The 23,191-nt window shown below is 43.7% G+C and overlaps 1 protein-coding gene across 1 annotated transcript in view; it reads right to left on the bottom strand.

Moving 5' to 3' along the window:
- Positions 1-23,191, bottom strand: part of cwc22 (CWC22 spliceosome associated protein homolog) — a 79,957-nt gene that overhangs the window by 16,076 nt on the left and 40,690 nt on the right. Inside the window, exons 13-18 of the mRNA XM_056289385.1 lie at positions 21,499-21,583; positions 19,087-19,147; positions 16,637-16,714; positions 11,907-12,059; positions 9,432-9,559; positions 6,490-6,591 (exon numbers count right to left, since the gene is read on the bottom strand). Of these exons, the coding sequence (XP_056145360.1) occupies positions 6,490-6,591; positions 9,432-9,559; positions 11,907-12,059; positions 16,637-16,714; positions 19,087-19,147; positions 21,499-21,583 (607 nt within the window). The remainder of the gene's footprint in view (positions 1-6,489; positions 6,592-9,431; positions 9,560-11,906; positions 12,060-16,636; positions 16,715-19,086; positions 19,148-21,498; positions 21,584-23,191) is intronic.

Genomic DNA, 23,191 nt, shown 5'->3' with positions numbered 1-23,191 from the left:
ATGACCTGAGAGAAAACCACCAGGACTTTCTATGCCATGAAACCAGCAACACAGCACATGTTAACCTGGCAGGGAACGACCTGAGAGAAAACCACCAGGACTTTCTATGCCATGAAACCAGCAACACAGCACATGTTAACCTGGCAGGGAACGACCTGAGAGAAAACCACCAGGACTTTCTATGCCATGAAACCAGCAACACAGCACATGTTAACCTGGCATGGAATGACCTGAGAGAAGACCACCAGGACTTTCTATGCCATAAAACGAGCAACACAGGACATGTTAACCTGGCAGGGAATGACCTAGGGAAGACCACCGGGACTTTCTATGCCATGAAACCAGCAACACAGCACATGTTAACCTGGCAGGGAACAACCTGAGAGAAAACCACCAGGACTTTCTATGCCATGAAACCAGCAACACAGGACATGTTAACCTGGCAGGGAACGACCTGAGAGAAAACCACCAGGACTTTCTATGCCATGAAACTAGCAACACAGCACATGTTAACCTGGCAGGGAACGACTTGAGAGAAAACCACCAGGACTTTCTATGCCATGAAACCAGCAACACAGGACATGTTAACCTGGCAGGGAACGACCTGAGAGAAAACCACCAGGACTTTCTATGCCATGAAACCAGCAACACAGGACATGTTAACCTGGCAGGGAACGACCTGAGAGAAAACCACCAGGACTTTCTATGCCATGAAACCAGCAACACAGGACATGTTAACCTGGCAGGGAACGACCTGAGAGAAAACCACCAGGACTTTCTATGCCATGAAACCAGCAACACAGGACATGTTAACCTGGCAGGGAACGACCTGAGAGAAGACCACCGGGACTTTCTATGCCATGAAACCAGCAACACAGGACATGTTAACCTAGCAGGGAACGACCTGAGAGAAGACCACCGGGACTTTCTATGCCATGAAACCAGCAACACAGGACATGTTAACCTGGCAGGGAACGACCTGAGAGAAGACCACCAGGACTTTCTACATCATAAAACCAGCAACACAGGACATGTTAACCTGGCAGGGAACGACCTAAGAGAAGACCACCGGGACTTTCTATGCCACGAAACCAGCAACACAGGACATGTTAACCTAGCAGGGAACGACCTGAGAGAAAACCACCGGGACTTTCTATGCCATGAAACCAGCAACACAGGACATGTTAACCTGGCAGGGAACGACCTGAGAGAAGACCACCAGGACTTTCTATGCCATGAAACCAGCAACACAGGACATGTTAACCTAGCAGGGAACGACTTGAGAGAAAACCACCAGGACTTTCTATGCCATGAAACCAGCAACACAGGACATGTTAACCTGGCAGGGAACGACCTGAGAGAAAACCACCAGGACTTTATATGCCATGAAACCAGCAACACAGGACATGTTAACCTGGCAGGGAACGACCGGAGAGAAAACCACCAGGACTTTCTATGCCATGAAACCAGCAACACAGGACATGTTAACCTGGCAGGGAACGACCTGAGAGAAGACCACCGGGACTTTCTATGCCATGAAACCAGCAACACAGGACATGTTAACCTGGCAGGGAACGACCTGAGAGAAGACCACCAGGACTTTCTACATCATAAAACCAGCAACACAGGACATGTTAACCTGGCAGGGAACGACCTAAGAGAAGACCACCGGGACTTTCTATGCCACGAAACCAGCAACACAGGACATGTTAACCTAGCAGGGAACGACCTGAGAGAAAATCACCGGGACTTTCTATGCCATGAAACCAGCAACACAGGACATGTTAACCTGGCAGGGAACGACCTGAGAGAAGACCACCAGGACTTTCTATGCCATGAAACCAGCAACACAGGACATGTTAACCTAGCAGGGAACGACTTGAGAGAAAACCACCAGGACTTTCTATGCCATGAAACCAGCAACACAGGACATGTTAACCTGGCAGGGAACGACCTGAGAGAAGACCACCAGGACTTTCTATGCCATGAAACCAGCAACACAGGACATGTTAACCTGGCAGGGAACGACCTGAGAGAAAACCACCAGGACTTTCTATGCCATGAAACCAGCAACACAGGACATGTTAACCTGGCAGGGAACGACCTGAGAGAAAACCACCAGGACTTTCTATGCCATGAAACCAGCAACACAGGACATGTTAACCTGGCAGGGAACGACCTGAGAGAAAACCACCAGGACTTTCTATGCCATGAAACCAGCAACACAGGACATGTTAACCTGGCAGGGAACGACCTGAGAGAAAACCACCAGGACTTTCTATGCCATGAAACCAGCAACACAGGACATGTTAACCTGGCAGGGAACGACCTGAGAGAAGACCACCGGGACTTTCTATGCCATGAAACCAGCAACACAGGACATGTTAACCTAGCAGGGAACGACCTGAGAGAAGACCACCGGGACTTTCTATGCCATGAAACCAGCAACACAGGACATGTTAACCTGGCAGGGAACGACCTGAGAGAAGACCACCAGGACTTTCTACATCATAAAACCAGCAACACAGGACATGTTAACCTGGCAGGGAACGACCTAAGAGAAAACCACCAGGACTTTCTATGCCATGAAACCAGCAACACAGGACATGTTAACCTGGCAGGGAACGACTTGAGAGAAAACCACCAGGACTTTCTATGCCATGAAACCAGCAACACAGGACATGTTAACCTGGCAGGGAACGACCTGAGAGAAAACCACCAGGACTTTCTATGCCATGAAACCAGCAACACAGGACATGTTAACCTGGCAGGGAACGACCTGAGAGAAAACCACCAGGACTTTCTATGCCATGAAACCAGCAACACAGGACATGTTAACCTGGCAGGGAACGACCTGAGAGAAAACCACCAGGACTTTCTATGCCATGAAACCAGCAACACAGGACATGTTAACCTGGCAGGGAACGACCTGAGAGAAAACCACCAGGACTTTCTATGCCATGAAACCAGCAACACAGGACATGTTAACCTGGCAGGGAACGACCTGAGAGAAAACCACCAGGACTTTCTATGCCATGAAACCAGCAACACAGGACATGTTAACCTGGCAGGGAACGACCTGAGAGAAGACCACCGGGACTTTCTATGCCATGAAACCAGCAACACAGGACATGTTAACCTAGCAGGGAACGACCTGAGAGAAGACCACCGGGACTTTCTATGCCATGAAACCAGCAACACAGGACATGTTAACCTGGCAGGGAACGACCTGAGAGAAGACCACCAGGACTTTCTACATCATAAAACCAGCAACACAGGACATGTTAACCTGGCAGGGAACGACCTAAGAGAAGACCACCGGGACTTTCTATGCCACGAAACCAGCAACACAGGACATGTTAACCTAGCAGGGAACGACCTGAGAGAAAACCACCGGGACTTTCTATGCCATGAAACCAGCAACACAGGACATGTTAACCTGGCAGGGAACGACCTGAGAGAAGACCACCAGGACTTTCTATGCCATGAAACCAGCAACACAGGACATGTTAACCTAGCAGGGAACGACTTGAGAGAAAACCACCAGGACTTTCTATGCCATGAAACCAGCAACACAGGACATGTTAACCTGGCAGGGAACGACCTGAGAGAAAACCACCAGGACTTTATATGCCATGAAACCAGCAACACAGGACATGTTAACCTGGCAGGGAACGACCGGAGAGAAAACCACCAGGACTTTCTATGCCATGAAACCAGCAACACAGGACATGTTAACCTGGCAGGGAACGACCTGAGAGAAGACCACCGGGACTTTCTATGCCATGAAACCAGCAACACAGGACATGTTAACCTGGCAGGGAACGACCTGAGAGAAGACCACCAGGACTTTCTACATCATAAAACCAGCAACACAGGACATGTTAACCTGGCAGGGAACGACCTAAGAGAAGACCACCGGGACTTTCTATGCCACGAAACCAGCAACACAGGACATGTTAACCTAGCAGGGAACGACCTGAGAGAAAATCACCGGGACTTTCTATGCCATGAAACCAGCAACACAGGACATGTTAACCTGGCAGGGAACGACCTGAGAGAAGACCACCAGGACTTTCTATGCCATGAAACCAGCAACACAGGACATGTTAACCTAGCAGGGAACGACTTGAGAGAAAACCACCAGGACTTTCTATGCCATGAAACCAGCAACACAGGACATGTTAACCTGGCAGGGAACGACCTGAGAGAAGACCACCAGGACTTTCTATGCCATGAAACCAGCAACACAGGACATGTTAACCTGGCAGGGAACGACCTGAGAGAAAACCACCAGGACTTTCTATGCCATGAAACCAGCAACACAGGACATGTTAACCTGGCAGGGAACGACCTGAGAGAAAACCACCAGGACTTTCTACATCATAAAACCAGCAACACAGGACATGTTAACCTGGCAGGGAACGACCTGAGAGAAAACCACCAGGACTTTCTATGCCATGAAACCAGCAACACAGGACATGTTAACCTGGCAGGAAACGACCTGAGAGAAAACCACCAGGACTTTCTATGCCATAAAACCACACATTCTTGTAGACATTCCAGTTAGAATCTGGCTGAAAATAGTCCAATCAGTAATCAAACCAACTGCCCTCTATGGCAGTGAAGTGTGGGGTTCAATTATAAATCAAGAATTTAGCAACTTGGACAACCATCCAATTGAGACCCTGCATGCGGAGTTCTGTAAGAACCGCTTACAGGTCCAGAGGAAAACAACTAATGAGGCGTGCAGGGCAGAATCAGGCCAGTATCCGTTACTGATCAACACACAGAAAAGGAAAATCACATTCTGGCAACATCTGAAAAACAGTGACCCCACTCAGACCATCACAAAGCCTTGCAAGACCAAGAGCTGAGCAAAACCATATAAATGGTGGACGCTGCATGCCATTGCCGGTCTCAGATTCAGTTTCGTACAGAACCTGAGATTTATGAGACTAGAGATGGCAGAGTTATTGTGGAGGATGGCCTACTCAGTTTCCTGGTCTCAGATTCAGTTTCGTACAGAACCTGAGATTTATGAGACTAGAGATGGCAGTTATTGTGGAGGATGGCCTACTCAGTTTCCTGGTCTCAGATTCAGTTTCATACAGAACCGGAGATTTATGAGACTAGAGATGGCAGAGTTGTTGTGGAGGATGGCCTACTCAGTCTCCTGGTCTCAGATTCATTTTCGTACAGAACCTGAGATTTATGAGACTAGAGATGGCAGAGTTATTGTGGAGGATGGCCTACTCAGTCTCCTGGTCTCAGATTCAGTTTCATACAGAACCTGAGATTCATGAAACTAGAGATGGCAGAGTTGTTGTGGAGGATGGCCTACTCAGTTTCCTGGTCTCAGATTCAGTTTCATACAGAACCTGAGATTCATGAGACTAGAGATGGCAGAGTTATTGTGGAGGAACTGCTGGTCTGCATGGGCTAGCAGTTAGCTTAGCTTGCCCCGCTCTCCACGCTGATGCAGTGCCAGCTCTCCCAGCCATCAAGCGAAGACAAAACTTAGATGCAGACATGGACAAAGACACTGCATGGACGGTATTGGGTGAGGCCGCTGCAAACGCGAATCCGCGCAGCCATCTTCCCACACTGGAATCACAATGGACACAAGCCCTAAAATGCAAACCGCCATGAAAGCACATAAGGAAGACACCTGCTCTCTCCCTGGCTCATAAACAACCTATCATAGCACTGCTAAGGGAACATGTGACAAGTGACCCGCAAACCAGCCAACCACGTGACAGGTGATGCACTGTTCCTCTCAACACACGTATCCAGCTGAACTGATTCAACTGTCTGGTCCGGCTGCACCATCAACATGTGACACAACAGGAAGAGGTAGACGTGAGGAAGTGAGTGCAGACGGATTGGAGACTGTTGATAAAGAGGACAGGCCAGCTTGGCGCTACACCAGTCTGCCCGACACCAGTCTGCCTGACATCCGTCTGCCCGACACCAGTCTGCCCGACACCAGTCTGCACAACATCCGTCTGCACAACATCCGTCTGCCCGACATCAGTCTGCCTGACATCCGTCTGCCCGACATCAGTCTGCCCGACACCAGTCTGCCCGACACCAGTCTGCACAACATCCGTCTGCCCGACATCAGTCTGCCCGACACCAGTCTGCACAACATCCGTCTGCCCGACATCAGTCTGCCCGACACCAGTCTGCCCGACACCAGTCTGCACAACATCCATCTGCCCGACATCAGTCTGCCCGACACCAGTCTGCCCGACACCAGTCTGCACAACATCCATCTGCCCGACACCAGTCTGCCCGACACCAGTCTGCACAACATCCGTCTGCCCGACATCAGTCTGCCTGGTGTGTGTGTGTGTCAGGTGTGTGTGGGGTGTGTGTGTGTCAGGTGTGTGTGTGTGTGTGTGTGTGTGTGTGTGTGTGTGTGTGTGTGTGTGTGTGTGTGTGTGTGTGTGTGTGTGTGTGTGTGTGTGTATGTGTGTATCTTACGTTAGTCCTCCCAGTCCGATGGATGTGAAGAAGTTGATGGCGAAACGAGAATTCCTGGGATTGTCACGAGGAAACAGACCCTCAAAGAATGGCTGAAGAGTTCTGTAACACACACACACGCACACACACACACACACACACACACATTAAACCAAAGTGCAGAAAATGGCAGGAAGGAGAAGAGGCTAAAAGAAGGTCTGGTAAGGTTACACGTAAACACAAAAAGTACACAATACATAACACACACACAGACAAAACAGATACCATGTACACACACACATGGCATAGCAACACAACAATGTAAGGTGATAATGTTGGTAACACAACAGTGTAAGATGATAATTTACTGTATAGATAATAGACATATTAATGTATGACTATATGTCTGTTTTACTGTATAGATAGAAGACATATTAATGTATGACTATATGTCTTTAGCTGTTTTACTGTGAAGATAGTAGACATATTAATGTATGACTATATGTCTTTAGCTGTTTTACTGTGACTATATGTCTAGCTGTTTTACTGTATAGATAATAGACATATTAATGTATGACTATGTCTGTTTTACTGTATAGATAGAAGACATATTAATGTATGACTATATGTCTGTTTTACTGTATAGATAGTAGACATATTAATGTATGACTATATGTCTGTTTTACTGTATAGATAGTAGACATATTAATGAATGACTATATGTCTGTTTTACTGTATAGATAGTAAGACATATTAATGTATGACTATGTCTGTTTTACTGTATAGATAGAAGACATATTAATGTATGACTATATGTCTAGCTGTTTTACTGTATAGATAGTAGACATATTAATGTATGACTATATGTCTGTTTTACTGTATAGATAGAAGACATATTAATGTATGACTATATGTCTGTTTTACTGTATAGATAGTAGACATATTAATGTATGACTATGTCTGTTTTACTGTATAGATAGAAGACATATTAATGTATGACTATATGTCTGTTTTACTGTATAGATAGTAGACATATTAATGTATGACTATATGTCTGTTTTACTGTATAGATAGAAGACATATTAATGTATGACTATATGTCTGTTTTACTGTATAGATAGAAGACATATTAATGTATGACTATATGTCTGTTTTACTGTATAGATAGTAGACATATTAATGTATGACTATATGTCTGTTTTACTGTATAGATAGTAAGACATATTAATGTATGACTATGTCTGTTTTACTGTATAGATAGAAGACATATTAATGTATGACTATATGTCTAGCTGTTTTACTGTATAGATAGTAGACATATTAATGTATGACTATATGTCTGTTTTACTGTATAGATAGAAGACATATTAATGTATGACTATATGTCTGTTTTACTGTATAGATAGTAGACATATTAATGTATGACTATATGTCTGTTTTACTGTATAGATAGAAGACATATTAATGTATGACTATATGTCTGTTTTACTGTATAGATAGTAGACATATTAATGTATGACTATATGTCTGTTTTACTGTATAGATAGTAAGACATATTAATGTATGACTATATGTCTGTTTTACTGTATAGATAGAAGACATATTAATGTATGACTATATGTCTGTTTTACTGTATAGATAGTAGACATATTAATGTATGACTATGTCTGTTTTACTGTATAGATAGTAGACATATTAATGTATGACTATGTCTGTTTTACTGTATAGATAGTAGACATATTAATGTATGACTATGTCTGTTTTACTGTATAGATAGTAGACATATTAATGTATGACTATATGTCTAGCTGTTTTACTGTATAGATAATAGACATATTAATGTATGGTTATATGTCTTTAGCTGTTTTACTGTATAGATAATATACACATTAATGTTTGACTATATGTCTGTTTTACTGCATAGATAGTAGACACATTAATGTATGACTACCTGCCTTTAGCTGTTTTACTGTATAGATAATAGACACATTAATGTATGACTATATGTCTTTTGCTATTTTACTGAATAGGTAATAGACATTAATGTATGTATGACTGTATGTCTTTAGCTGTTTTACTGTATAGATAACAGACATATTAATGTATGACTATATTTCTAGCTGTTTTACTGCATAGATAAGAGACATATTAATGTATGACTATATGTCTTTAGCTGTTTTACTGTATAGATAACAGACATATTAATGTATGACTATTTCTAGCTGTTTTACTGTATAGATAATAGACATTAATGTGTGACTATATGTCTGTTTTACTGTATAGATAGTAGACATATTAATGTATGACTATATGTCTTTAGCTGTTTTACTGTGTAGATAATAGACATTAATGTATGACTATTTCTAGCTGTTTTACTGTATAGATAATAGACATTAATGTGTGACTATATGTCTGTTTTACTGTATAGATAGTAGACATATTAATGTATGACTATATGTCTTTAGCTGTTTTACTGTATAGATAACAGACATATTAATGTATGACTTTATTTCTAGCTGTTTTACTGTATAGATAACAGACATATTAATGTATGACTATATTTCTAGCTGTTTTACTGCATAGATAATAGACATATTAATGTATGACTATATGTCTTTAGCTGTTTTACTGTATAGATAATAGACATTAATGTGTGACTATATGTCTGTTTTACTGTATAGATAGTAGACATATTAATGTATGACTATATGTCTAGCTGTTTTACTGTATAGATAACAGACATATTAATGTATGACTATATTTCTAGCTGTTTTACTGCATAGATAAGAGACATATTAATGTATGACTATATGTCTTTAGCTGTTTTACTGTATAGATAATAGACATTAATGTATGACTATTTCTAGCTGTTTTACTGTAAAGATAATAGACATTAATGTATGACTATATGTCTTTAGCTGTTTTACTGCATAGATAACAGACATATATTAATGTTTGCTTACATATCTTTGAGTCGCTGGTTGAGTTTGGGGAGGCCCATGTAAGCACAAAGCTCCTGAAAGAGGATCTTCACAAATATACGACTGGAGGACGTGGTGGTCTCCTCGCTAACCTTTATACACTCCAACACCTGGACGAGAGACAGACGGAGAGAGACAGAGAGACATAAACCTCATCATACACGTGCGGTCAGTAGGCAGGACCTACCCTGTCATTATTTAATCAAAATAACCACACAACAAATTCAGAACAACATATAAGAATCTCACTCTAGTTACAAGTGTGCTGTGTTGTAACGTATTTTTAATGATATTTTGTGTCCGTGTCCTTTTCAAGTCTTGAAACTTCTAAGAGTGAAACACCATATAGCGCACAAGCTAACCCACTGTTTCAGCGGGCAGGGTAGACTGCTTTTTTCAGGATGGCCTTTATCGCTGTGAATTTCGGAGTTTGTGCATGCGTACTGCATAGCTTAAGGCGAACTCAACGGACGAGGCAAGGCACTGGTTATGGCGGGAGTTCGAGCCAGTCAGTGCCATCAAGGTGCTAAATTGCTGCAACGTCCTCGATATTTGTGCTATCAATAAAGCAAGCTAGCGCATTAGGTTTTCATTTGGAACGTAGTTCAGCAGGGGGCACAATATTCTAGAGTTCTGTGGCAGTTGGAAGAATGAAGAAGGATCAGACTGCTATAAAACATTAGAGAGCACAAAAGGATGTCATTTGGATTTGTGAATGCCCCCTGCCTACCCAGCCACTGACCTCACCACACCTCACTGCCTACCCAGCCACTGACCTCACCACACCTCACTGCCTACCCAGCCACTGACCTCACTACCTACCCAGCCACTGACCTCACCACACCTCACTGCCTACCCAGCCACTGACCTCACTGCCTACCCAGCCACTGACCTCACTGCCTACCCACCCACTGACCTCACCACACCTCACTGCCTACCCAGCCACTGACCTCAACTCCACCTCACTGAACCTTATCAATCTAATACATAGTAAGAATGACCTGGCATAGTTCCCCTGGCTGCAGAATCCACACCTTCCAATTTAAAAATGAACCTGTTAGTTGGCTGACACTAGTATACCAGTGTGGTTAACCCCAGTTGGGACAAGTCTCCAGTAAGAGTCCATGGCTTAGACTCCTAAAGCTATGCAAGCAGACTACCTCGGATATGAGTGAGAGTAACACGAATAGCGTCATACCGGCTCGGACGTCACCCGCGTTAACAAGATTTGCATCAGCTGTTGGGGAACCAGGGCAACCTGATGAGAAATGGGCTCCTAGAACAAGACATTCACGGACAAGAGCCGAGCTCCTGGAACTGATGGATTGCTCCCATAACAGCAGACCCCAAGAGAGGGGCTATACGAAGCGTATGTGGGAACTGTGGACAAACAGGAGACCTAATTCGACAATGCCTCAGAAACAGTTCGTAGCACAATGCTCAATCATCAATAAAAGGAAGCTACTGCCACAACTTGAAATGGAGATGCTCCAACAGGATGACCATACAGTTCAGCACCCTGCCCGGCCACCCAGTAGGCAGGAGATACATGAGGACAGACCCCAACCATGGCAGCTGAAGCTACTGAGGTTCAAATGACAATCGTGGCCAGACTAAAGACAGTCAAACCCCAGGCTCGGCTTCCAAAACTCAATGACAGCACCATCACAAAGCCTGTTTGCAGATGTGAACACAGCCTTACACCACATCTCAACTGCCACCATAACAGACCGAAGAGCTTGTATATGCCACTGCAACCATAATCCTGGAGATGCTTGGGTACAGGATTAAGAACACAGGCCACCAACAGTACCCTCCATGGAAGAGAAGGCTGGAAGCCAAGATCGAAGCAGCACGGAGAGATGTTAGTTAACAGAGGTGCAAAAAGGTGTGATGAAAGACAGGCCCTGGTTGTAGAAGTATAGCAAGCTGTCCACTAGGCTCCGACATTTTTCTGACAAAGACATCACAAATCACTCTGAAATATAATTATTACTTTTACCAACCACCACAAGTCAATTAGCGAGGCGTGATAAACAGGACAAGGCAGCACAGCTGAGGTTGTCTCCCTGTAACGGCCAAGCTGAGCTGAAGCGTGACGCCGGTGCTGGGAGGGAACTGAGGTGCCCACGCCGAGATGGTATATATTACCACATTTTAACAGTGCAATCAAAAAGTACAAATACAGTACAAGAATGTGCTGACAAAATGTATTTTTGCAGCTCACCTTTATTGATAGCCTACATTTAGCAAAAAAAAGAAGAATATCCGAATCCCAAAATGGAAAACCATGAATCCCTACCCAATGAAAGAATATCCAGGTAGCCAAATACTCAGGTCCAGTACCCTGTAGCAATAAAGCCTGTGGCTTTTAATTAAACGTAGTGGTGTGTGTGTGTGTGTATGTGTGTGTGTGTGTGTGTATGTGTGTGTGTGTGTGTGTGTGTCTGTACATACACTCCAGGGTATAGAGTCTGTGTAAAGCAGGTGGGCGAAGAGGCGAGCTACGTTGCGCAGTTTGTTGGTCTCCAAGCGGTGGATGGTGTCGTACTGTTCTGAGAAAATACTCTCAAAAGACTCCATGTACTCTTTCTTCAATAGACAGAACCTCTGCACGTACACACACACACACACACACACACACACACACACACACACACACACACACACACACACACACACACACACACACAGATAGGCACAAACAAAGACAGACAGAAGCACAGGTTGCAGAGCGTGAGCTGTGTGAGGACTGGCGGTAGGTTGGCGGTAGGCTGGTCATCAGGCAGGTCACCAGGCAGGTAGTTTCTTTGTTTAGTGGGCCATCACTACACACGTCTTTATCAACAACCACCTTTTTATACACCATGAAAACGACACTGAGAAACAGACACAAATCACCACAGTTGCACTGTTTCAACACCTGTCAGTGTTATAATGACATGATTATATCATAACGACATGATTATTGCATAATGAGATGTTATATCCTAATAACATGATTATATTATAATAAGATGATTATAATGAGATGATTATATCATAATGAGATGTTATATCATAATAACATGATTATAGCTTAATGAGATGCTTACATCATAATAACATTATATTATAATGAGATGATTGTCATAATAATGCGATTATATTATAATGAGATGATTATATCATAATAACATGATTACATCGTAACAATATGATTATATCATAATAAGATGGCCAAAAATGTGTCGACACCCCTTCTAATTGGTGGGTGTGGCTGTTTCAGTCACATCCATTGCTGGTAGATGCATAACATCAAGCACACAGACATGCAGTCTCTACAGACAAACACTGGCAGTAGAACAGGTCATACTGAAGAGTTCAGTGGTTTTCAGTGTCTCTCTGTCATAGGACACCATAGGATACCACCATGGGATACTAACATAGGATACCAACATAGGATACCATCATAGGACACCACCATAGGATACCAACCATAGGATACCACCATAGGATATCATCATAGGATACCACCCATAGGATACCACCATAGGATACCAACCAAGGACACACGCAAGGGTCCTGTTTGTGGACTTCAGCTCAGCGTTCAACACCATCATCCCAGATATCCTCCACTGCTCACTGTACCAGCCCCCATCTGCCAGCGGATTAAAAACTTCCAGACAGACAGGAGGCAGCTGGTGAGGCTGGGGAAAATCACATCCAGCACCCGGACAATCAGCACTGGTGCCCCCCAGGGATGTGTGCTCTACCCTCTACTCTTCTCCCTCTACACAAATGACTGCACCTCAGGTGACCCGTCTGTTAAATTCCTGAGGTTTGCAGATGACACCACCATCATTGGCCTTATCCGGGATGTTGACGAGTCTGCATATAGGCGGGAGGTTGATCAGCTGGCCCTCTGATGCGGCCATAACAACCTGCAGCTGAACATGCTCAAAACAGTGGAGATGACAGTGGACTTCAGGAGGAGCCCCCCAACACTGCCCCCCCCCCACTATACTTAACAGCATAGTGTCTGGGGTGAAAACCTACAGATTTCTGGGTTCCACAATCTCCCAGGACCTCAGGTGAGCATCCAACATAGACACAATCGTCAAAGGGCCCAGCAGAGGACGTACTTTCTCCACCAGCTCAGGAAATTAAACCTGCCTCAGGAACTGCTGATTCAGTTCTACACTGCAGTAACCCCGTCTGTCCTCTGCACACCCATCACTGTCTGGCTTGGATCAGTCATCAAACAGGACAGGGACAGACTACAGCAGACAGTCTGGTCTGCAGAGAAAATCACTGGTGCCAACCTGCCCTCCATTCAGGACTTGTACACCTCCAGACTCAGGAAACGGGCAGGCAACATCACTGCAGACCCATCACACCCTGGTCACAACCTGTTCCAACTCTTCCCCTCTGGTAGACACTACAGAGCACTGTACCCCAAAACACCCAGATATAAAAACAGTTTCTTTCTGCGGGCTGTCATTCAGATGAACGCTTAACACTGTCAATACATCCAACCATGTTGTATATACTGTACTGTACATGCTGTATATACTGTACTGCACATGTTGTATGTATACTGGTACACTCTGTCATGTCCATCTACCTCAGGCATGTATGTAAGTAAGCTGCTAACACCTACACTCACTGGCCACTTTATTAGGTACACCTTGCTAGTACCGGGTTGGACCCTCTTTTGCCTTCAGAACTGCCTTAATCCTTCGTGGCATAGATTCAACAAGGTACTGGAAACATTCCTCAGAGAGTTTGGTCCATATTGACATGTTAGCATCACGCAGTTGCTGCAGATTTGTCGGCTGCACATCCATGATGCGAATCTCCCGGTCCACCACATCCCAAAGGTGCTCTATTGGATTGAGATCTGGTGACTGTGGAGGCCATTTGAGGACAGTGAACTCATTGTCATGTTCAAGAAACCAGTCTGAGATGATTCGAGCTTTATGACATGGCGCGTTATCCTGCTGGAAGTAGCCATCAGAAGATGGGAACACTGTGGTCATAAAGGGATGGACATGGTCAGCAACAATACTCAGGTAGGCTGTGGCGTTGACACGGTGCTCAATTGGTACTAAGGGGCCCAAAGTGTGCCAAGAAAATATCCCCAACACCATTACACCACCACCACCAGCCTGAACCGTTGATACAAGGCAGGATGGAGCCATGCTTTCATGTTGTTGACGCCAAATTCTGACCCTACCATCCGAATGTCGCAGCAGAAATCGAGACTCATCAGACCAGGCAACGTTTTTCCAATCTTCTATTGTCCAATTTTGGTGAGCCTGTGCGAATTGTAGTCTGAGTTTCCTGCTCTTAGCTGACAGGGGTGGCACCCGGTGTGGTCTTCTGCTGCTGTAGCCCATCTGCCTCAAGGTTCGACGTGTTGTGCGTTCAGAGATGTTCTTCTGCATACCTCGGTTGTAATGAGTGGTTATTTGAGTTACCGTTGCCTTTCTATCAGCTCGAACCAGTGTGGCCATTCTCCTCTGACCTTTGGCATCAACAAGGCATTTTCGCCCACAGAACTGCCGCTCACTGGATATTTTCTCTTTTTCGGACCATTCTCTGTAAACCCTAGAGATGGTTGTGCGTGAAAATCCCAGTAGATCAGCAGTTTCTGAAATACTCAGACCAGCCCGTCTGGCACCAACAACCATGCCACGTTCAAAGTCACTTAAATCACCTTTCTTCCCCATTCTGATGCTCGGTTTGAACTGCAGCAGATCGTCTTGACCATGTCTACATGCCTAAATGCATTGAGTTGCTGCCATGTGATTGGCTGATTAGAAATTTGCATTAATGAGCAGTTGGACGGGTGTGCCTAATAAAGTGGCCGGTGAGTGTATTTCAGCCTCTCTGATATATTCTCTGCACCACTGCACCTTATCACCTCTTATTTCACCTGGATAAGTCAGTCCTTGTGTATATGTGTGAAGATTGCTGTGTTGTAGTTTTGTTATTCTATGTTAAGTACACCGAGAGAGCCACGAAACCAGAGTCACATTCCATGTAGTGCAAACCTACACGGCCAATAAACATGATTCTGATTCTGACTCCAACAAGTCAGTTGGTCAAATGTCTGCCCTGCTACATCTGCCTGGGTCAACCTCGGTCTGTTATTGTGAAGTGGAAACGTCTAGGAGCGACAACAGCTCAGCCATGAAGGCGTAGGCCCCACAAGACCACAGAACAGGACCGCCGAGTGATGAAGCGTAGTACGTAAAAACCATCTGTCCTCAGTTTAACACTCTCTACTGAGTTCCAAACTGCCTCTGATAGCAACGTCGGCACAAGAACTGTTCGTCGGGAGCGTCATGAAAGAGGTTTCCATGGCTGAGCAGCCACACACAAGCCTAGGATCACCATGCACAATGCCAACCATCAGCTGAACTGGTGTAAAGCACACTGCCACTCGACTCTGGAACAGTGTACATGCGTTCTCTGAAGTGATGAACCAAGATTCACTATCTGGCAGTCTGACAAACCAATCTGGGTTTGGCGGATACCAGGAGAACGCTACCTGCCCAGAGCATAGTGCCAACTGTAAAGTTCGGCGGAGGGGGAATAATTATCTGGGGCTGTTTTTCATGGTTTGGGCTCGGCCCCTTAGTTCCAGTCAAGGGAACTCTTAATGCTACTAAGTAAAAAGACATTCTTATTAACCGTGTGCTTCCAACATTGTGCCAACAGTTTGGGGATGGCCCTTCCCTAACTCAGCATGACCCTTCTCTAGTGTTGCACACAGCGAGGTCCATAAAGACATGGCCTGGCTTGAACAGAGCCCTGACCTTAACCCCATCCAAAACCTTTGTGATGAATTGCGATGCCGACTGTGAGCAAGGCCCCAACATCGGTGCCTGACCTCACCAAGGCTCTAGTGGCTGAGTGGGTGTGAACCCCTGTAGCCATGCTACAAAACCTAGTGGAAAGCCCTCCCAGAGGACTGGAGGCTGTTACAGCAGTGGAGCGGGGACCACCTCCATATTCATGCCCTGGTTCTGGAAAGAGTTGTTCAACAACAACATATGGGTGTGCCGTTCGGGTGTCCACATACTTTTGGCCATGTAGCGTATTTGAAGAGAACTTGTCAGCATATATCACAAAGTGCTACACACATCACAAGACAACATGAAACTAAAGTGAAAGTGAAAGAAACGTTTGTGTCTCACCCCCGCCAGCAGGCCGAAGAACTTCTCATAGGTTCTTTGCTGGGCACAGCAGTCCAGGATCATATTGCACAACTCTTTCTGTTAGAGAGAATATTCATATTAACACACAGTAATAACTCTGTTAGAGAGCATATTCATATCAACCCACAGTAATAACTCTGTTAGAGAGCATATTCATATTAACCCACAGTAATAACTCTGTTAGAGAGCATATTCATATCAACCCACAGTAATAACTCTGTTAGAGAGAATATTCATATCAACCCACAGTAATAACTCTGTTAGAGCGCATATTCATATCAACCCACAGTAATAACTCTGTTAGAGAGCATATTCATATTAACCCACAGTAATAACTCTGTTAGAGAGCATATTCATACCAACCCACAGTAATAACTCTGTTAGAGAGCAAATTCATATCAACCCACAGTAATAACTCTGTTAGAGAGCATATTCATATTAACCCACAGTAATAACTCTGTTAGAGAGCATATTCATATCAACCCACAGTAATAACTCTGTTAGAGAGCAAATTCATATCAACCCACAGTAATAACTCTGTTAGAGAGCATATTCATATTAACCCACAGTAATAACTCTGTTAGAGAGAATATTCATATTAACCCACAGTAATAACTCTGTTAGAGAGCATATTCATATCAACCCACAGTAATAACTCTGTTAGAGAGCATATTCATATCAACCCACAGTAATAACTCTGTTAGAGAGCATATTCATATCAACCCACAGTAATAACTCTGTTAGAGAGCATATTCATATTAACCCACAGTAATAACTGTTAGAGAGCAAATTCATATCAACCCACAGTAATAACTCTGTTAGAGAGAATATTCATATCAACCCACAGTAATAACTCTGTTAGAGAATATTCATTATAACCCACAGTAATAACTCTGTTAGAGAGAATATTCATATTAACCCACAGTAATAACTCTGTTATAGAGAATATTCATATCAACCCACAGTAATAACTCTGTTAGAGAGAATATTCATATCAACCCACAGTAATAACTCTGTTAGAGAGCATATTCATATCAACCCACAGTAATAACTCTGTTAGAGAGAATATTCATATCAACCCACAGTAATAACTCTGTTAGAGAGCATATTCATATTAACCCACAGTAATAACTCTGTTAGAGAGAATATTCATATCAACCCACAGTAATAACTCTGTTAGAGAGCATATTCATACAACCCACAGTAATAACTCTGTTAGAGCGCATATTCATATCAACCCACAGTAATAACTCTGTTAGAGAACATATTCATATTAACCCACAGTAATAACTCTGTTAGAGAGCATATTCATATCAACCCACAGTAATAACTCTGTTAGAGAGCAAATTCATATCAACCCACAGTAATAACTCTGTTAGAGAGCATATTCATATTAACCCACAGTAATAACTCTGTTAGAGAGCATATTCATATCAACCCACAGTAATAACTCTGTTAGAGAGCAAATTCATATCAACCCACAGTAATAACTCTGTTAGAGAGCATATTCATATTAACCCACAGTAATAACTCTGTTAGAGAGAATATTCATATTAACCCACAGTAATAACTCTGTTAGAGAGCATATTCATATTAACCCACAGTAATAACTGTTAGAGAGCATATTCATATCAACCCACAGTAATAACTCTGTTAGAGAGAATATTCATATCAACCCACAGTAATAACTCTGTTATAGAGAATATTCATATTAACCCACAGTAATAACTCTGTTAGAGAGAATATTCATATTAACCCTCAGTAATAACTCTGTTATAGAGAATATTCATATCAACCCACAGTAATAACTCTGTTAGAGAGCATATTCATATCAACCCACAGTAATAACTCTGTTAGAGAGAATATTCATATCAACCCACAGTAATAACTCTGTTAGAGAGCATATTCATATCAACCCACAGTAATAACTCTGTTAGAGAGAATATTCATATCAACCCACAGTAATAACTCTGTTAGAGAGCATATTCATATTAACCCACAGTAATAACTCTGTTAGAGAGAATATTCATATCAACCCACAGTAATAACTCTGTTAGAGAGAATATTCATATCAACCCACAGTAATAACTCTGTTAGAGAGAATATTCATATCAACCCACAGTAATAACTCTGTTAGAGAGAATATTCATATCAACCCACAGTAATAACTCTGTTAGAGAGAATATTCATATCAACCCACAGACTTGTGACACGAGCATCGTAGCATCGACTCTAGTGAAGTATCACACCTCTGACCATGTAGTTTGGATAAAAGCGTCGGTTAAATGGCTGTAATATAATGTAATGTAACGTTGTTCTCTCTCGCCAGCGTCACTAAGAGCAGGCTGTGTGGGTGTGCACATGTGTGTGTGTGTGTGTGTGTGTGTGTGTGTGTGTGTGTGTGTGTGTGTGTGTGTGTGTATTCTTACTGTCTGGCTATCAGGGAAGTCCATCTTGATCAGTTTGTGGGCACATTCCTCAAAATCTAAACTAAAACAAAACATCAGAACACAGGACATCACTACATGTTTGTCAGCATATTCTTCACTGTACTCAATAATACCCAACTACTGTCGTTTTGTCAGTTACATCCTCACAGCAGACAGAATATGCAAGACTGGGTTTGTTAGTGTGACCTGTTTCATCATGCCTCACCATTCCCTGTATTTAACCTCCACACAATTCATGGTATGTACACAAAACACACAAGCACACAGACTTCAATATCACTCCCACTTCAAATGTAGCTGGACCTGAAATACACATTACCATGTCATATTTACCACCGTCCACTGATAGCCTATGTCTGAAGGCCTGTGTGTGTGTGTGTGTGTGTGTGTGTGTGTGTGTGTGTGTGTGTGTGTGTGTGTGTGTGTGTGTGTGTGTGTGTGTGTGTGTGTGTGTGTGTTCTCCTGGATCACCACCTTGCCGTGGTGGAGAAGCTTGCGTGTACTAATGATCCCAAGAGCTACGGCGTCCGGACTTTGGCTCCTGGTAGGGTCACCCAAGGAGGAGTGGTCAAGGGGGAGGTTCCAGATGAAGAGCGATCCAACAAAGACCTCAACAGCAGAACTAGTGGAAGATGTCTCCAGGTCACAACGGCAGTGAAGACAGATGAAGGCTGCAACAGAGGGTACCGCAAGACTGCCTTCCGTGTTATTGGAACTGCCGGTCTTCATGGGCTAGCAGTTAGCTTAGCCTGCCCTGCTTCCACATCCTGTCAGACCACCCTCGGTGTTTCCTCTTCGGGCGCAGCTCTGGGCAGAGCCGTGGTCCCTGGGCCCACAGCACGCGGCAGACCAAGCTCTCCCAGCCGATCCAGCGCCAGCTCTCCCAGCCATCAAATGAAGATGTGGACAAAGACACTGCATGGACGGTACTGAGTGAGGCCGCCGCAAATGTAAGTTCGCGCCGCCATCTTCCCACATCGGAAGCGGAAGAGGAAGTGGGAAGAGTACTGAAGCTCACAAAGAACCGCAACCAAAAACAAGCCACACATACACCATCATGCCACACAAACACCACAGCACCACACACATACCACACATACATATGTGGATGTCCACAACACATACACTACCGTTCAAAAGTTTGGGATCACCCAAACAATTTTGTGTTTTCCATGAAAAGTCACACTTATTCACCACCATATGTTGTGAAATGAATAGAAAATAGAGTCAAGACATTGACAAGGTTAGAAATAATGATTTGTATTTGAAATAAGATTTTTTTTACATCAAACTTTGCTTTCGTCAAAGAATCCTCCATTTGCAGCAATTACAGCATTGCAGACCTTTGGCATTCTAGCTGTTAATTTGTTGAGGTAATCTGGAGAAATTGCACCCCACGCTTCCAGAAGCAGCTCCCACAAGTTGGATTGGTTGGATGGGCACTTCTTTGAGCAGATTGAGTTTCTGGAGCATCACATTTGTGGGGTCAATTAAACGCTCAAAATGGCCAGAAAAAGAGAACTTTCATCTGAAACTCGACTGTCTATTCTTGTTCTTAGAAATGAAGGCTATTCCATGCGAGAAATTGCTAAGAAATTGAAGATTTCCTACACCGGTGTGTACTACTCCCTTCAGAGGACAGCACAAACAGGCTCTAACCAGAGTAGAAAAAGAAGTGGGAGGCCGCGTTGCACAACTGAGCAAGAAGATAAGTACATTAGAGTCTCTAGTTTGAGAAACAGACGCCTCACAGGTCCCCAACTGGCATCTTCATTAAATAGTACCTGTTAGAGCCTGTTTGTGCTGTCCTCTGAAGGGAGTAGTACACACCGGTGTAGGAAATCTTCAATTTCTTAGCAATTTCTCGCATGGAATAGCCTTCATTTCTAAGAATAAGAATAGACTGTCGAGTTTCAGATGAAAGTTCTCTTTTTCTGGCCATTTTGAGCGTTTAATTGACCCCACAAATGTGATGCTCCAGAAACTCAATCTGCTCAAAGAAGTGCCCATCCAACCAATCCAACTTGTGGGAGCTGCTTCTGGAAGCGAGGGGTGCAATTTCTCCAGATTACCTCAACAAATTAACAGCTAGAATGCCAAAGGTCTGCAATGCTGTAATTGCTGCAAATGGAAGATTCTTTGACGAAAGCAAAGTTTGATGTAAAAAAAATCTTATTTCAAATACAAATCATTATTTCTAACCTTGTCAATGTCTTGACTCTATTTTCTATTCATTTCACAACATATGGTGGTGAATAAGTGTGACTTTTCATGGAAAACACGAAATTGTTTGGGTGATCCCAAACTTTTGAACGGTAGTGTATGTGATGTGTCACATCAAAATATCATGTGAGACAGAGTGTGTGTGTGTGTGTGTGTGTGTGTGTGTACCTGGACTGTATAGCCAGGTAGATGGTCCTCCTGAAGGCCACCAAGTTGACTTCTGTCTTATCAAAGATGGTGACCTTGTCCTGATCTAGAGAGAATCAGACCAGAGACAGAGAATGAGTGAGAGACAGACAAACAGAGACCAGAGACAGAGAATGAGTGAATGAGAGACACAGACAGAGACAGAGAATGAGTAAGAGACACAGACAGACAGAGAGATAGACATCTTTAAATGGTTGACAGACAGCCCCAGCGACAACAGAGTGCTGCAGGAATGAGTCCTAAAACCCAGAAACCAGTTAGCGGTTTTGCACTTCTGGCGCCCTGGTCTCTAAGTCAGTGGGTTTTTGTTTGGATGGCTGAAATAAGGTCTGTGGTTAACACCAGCTTAAGAGAGTTCCATGGTTTGTTCTACAACATAGAATACTGCAGGAAATACCTCCACTGGGAATTCTGAAGCTTGTACGTGTCTTAAAAAAGGCTGCTGCTCACTATTCTAACTCGAACTTACATGCTGGTCGGGCACAGGAGCACCTTTAGTGATAGACTCATTCTGCTGAAATGCACTACAGAGTGCCACAGGAGGTCATTGCTGCCTGTGGCCATCACACTTTACACCTCCTCCCTCAGAGGGTCCGACACTCTACAACTCCTCCCTCAGAGGATCAGACACTCTACAACTCCTCCCTCAGAGGATCAGACACTCTACAACTCCTCCCTCAAAGGGTCAGACACTGTACAACTCCTCCCTCATTGGATCAGACACTTTACAACTCCTTCCTCAGAGGGTCAGGCACTTTACAACTCCTTCCTCAGAGGGTCAGGCACTTTACAACTCCTTCCTCAGAGGGTCAGACACTTTACACCGCCTCCCTCAGAGGGTCGGACAATTAACAACTCCTCCCTCAGAGGGTCAGACACTTTACAACTCCTCCCTCAGAGGGTCAGACACTTTACACCTCCTCCCTCGGAAGCTACCCCCTGTGTAGGTCTTTAATAAGCTATCCTCTGTGTAGGTCTTTAATAAGCTACCCTCTGTGTAGGTCTTTAATAAGCTATCCCTTGTGTAGGTCGTTAATAAGCTACCCTCTGTGTAGGTCTTTAATAAGCTACCCTCTGTGTAGGTCTTTAATAGGCTACCCCATGTAGGTCTTTAATAAGTTACCCTCTGTGTAGGTCTTTAATAAGCTATCCCTTGTGTAGGTCTTTAATAAGCTACCCTCTGTGTAGGTCTTTAATAAGCTATCCCTTGTGTAGGTCTTTAATAAGTTACCCTCTGTGTAGGTCTTTAATAAGCTATCCCTTGTGTAGGTCGTTAATAAGCTACCCTCTGTGTAGGTCTTTAATAAGCTATCCCTTGTGTAGGTCGTTAATAAGCTACCCTCTGTGTAGGTCTTTAATAAGCTATCCCTTGTGTAGGTCTTTAATAAGCTACCCTCTGTGTAGGTCTTTAATAAGCTATCCCTTGTGTAGGTCTTTAATAAGTTACCCTCTGTGTAGGTCTTTAATAAGCTATCCCTTGTGTAGGTCGTTAATAAGCTACCCTCTGTGTAGGTCTTTAATAAGCTACCCTCTGTGTAGGTCTTTAATAGGCTACCCCATGTAGGTCTTTAATAAGTTACCCTCTGTGTAGGTCTTTAATAAGCTATCCCTTGTGTAGGTCTTTAATAAGCTACCCTCTGTGTAGGTCTTTAAT

Source organism: Lampris incognitus, chromosome 11 (genome assembly GCF_029633865.1).
Source record: "Lampris incognitus isolate fLamInc1 chromosome 11, fLamInc1.hap2, whole genome shotgun sequence".
NCBI lineage: Eukaryota > Metazoa > Chordata > Actinopteri > Lampriformes > Lampridae > Lampris > Lampris incognitus.
This window is presented reverse-complemented; position numbering and strand designations above follow the sequence as displayed.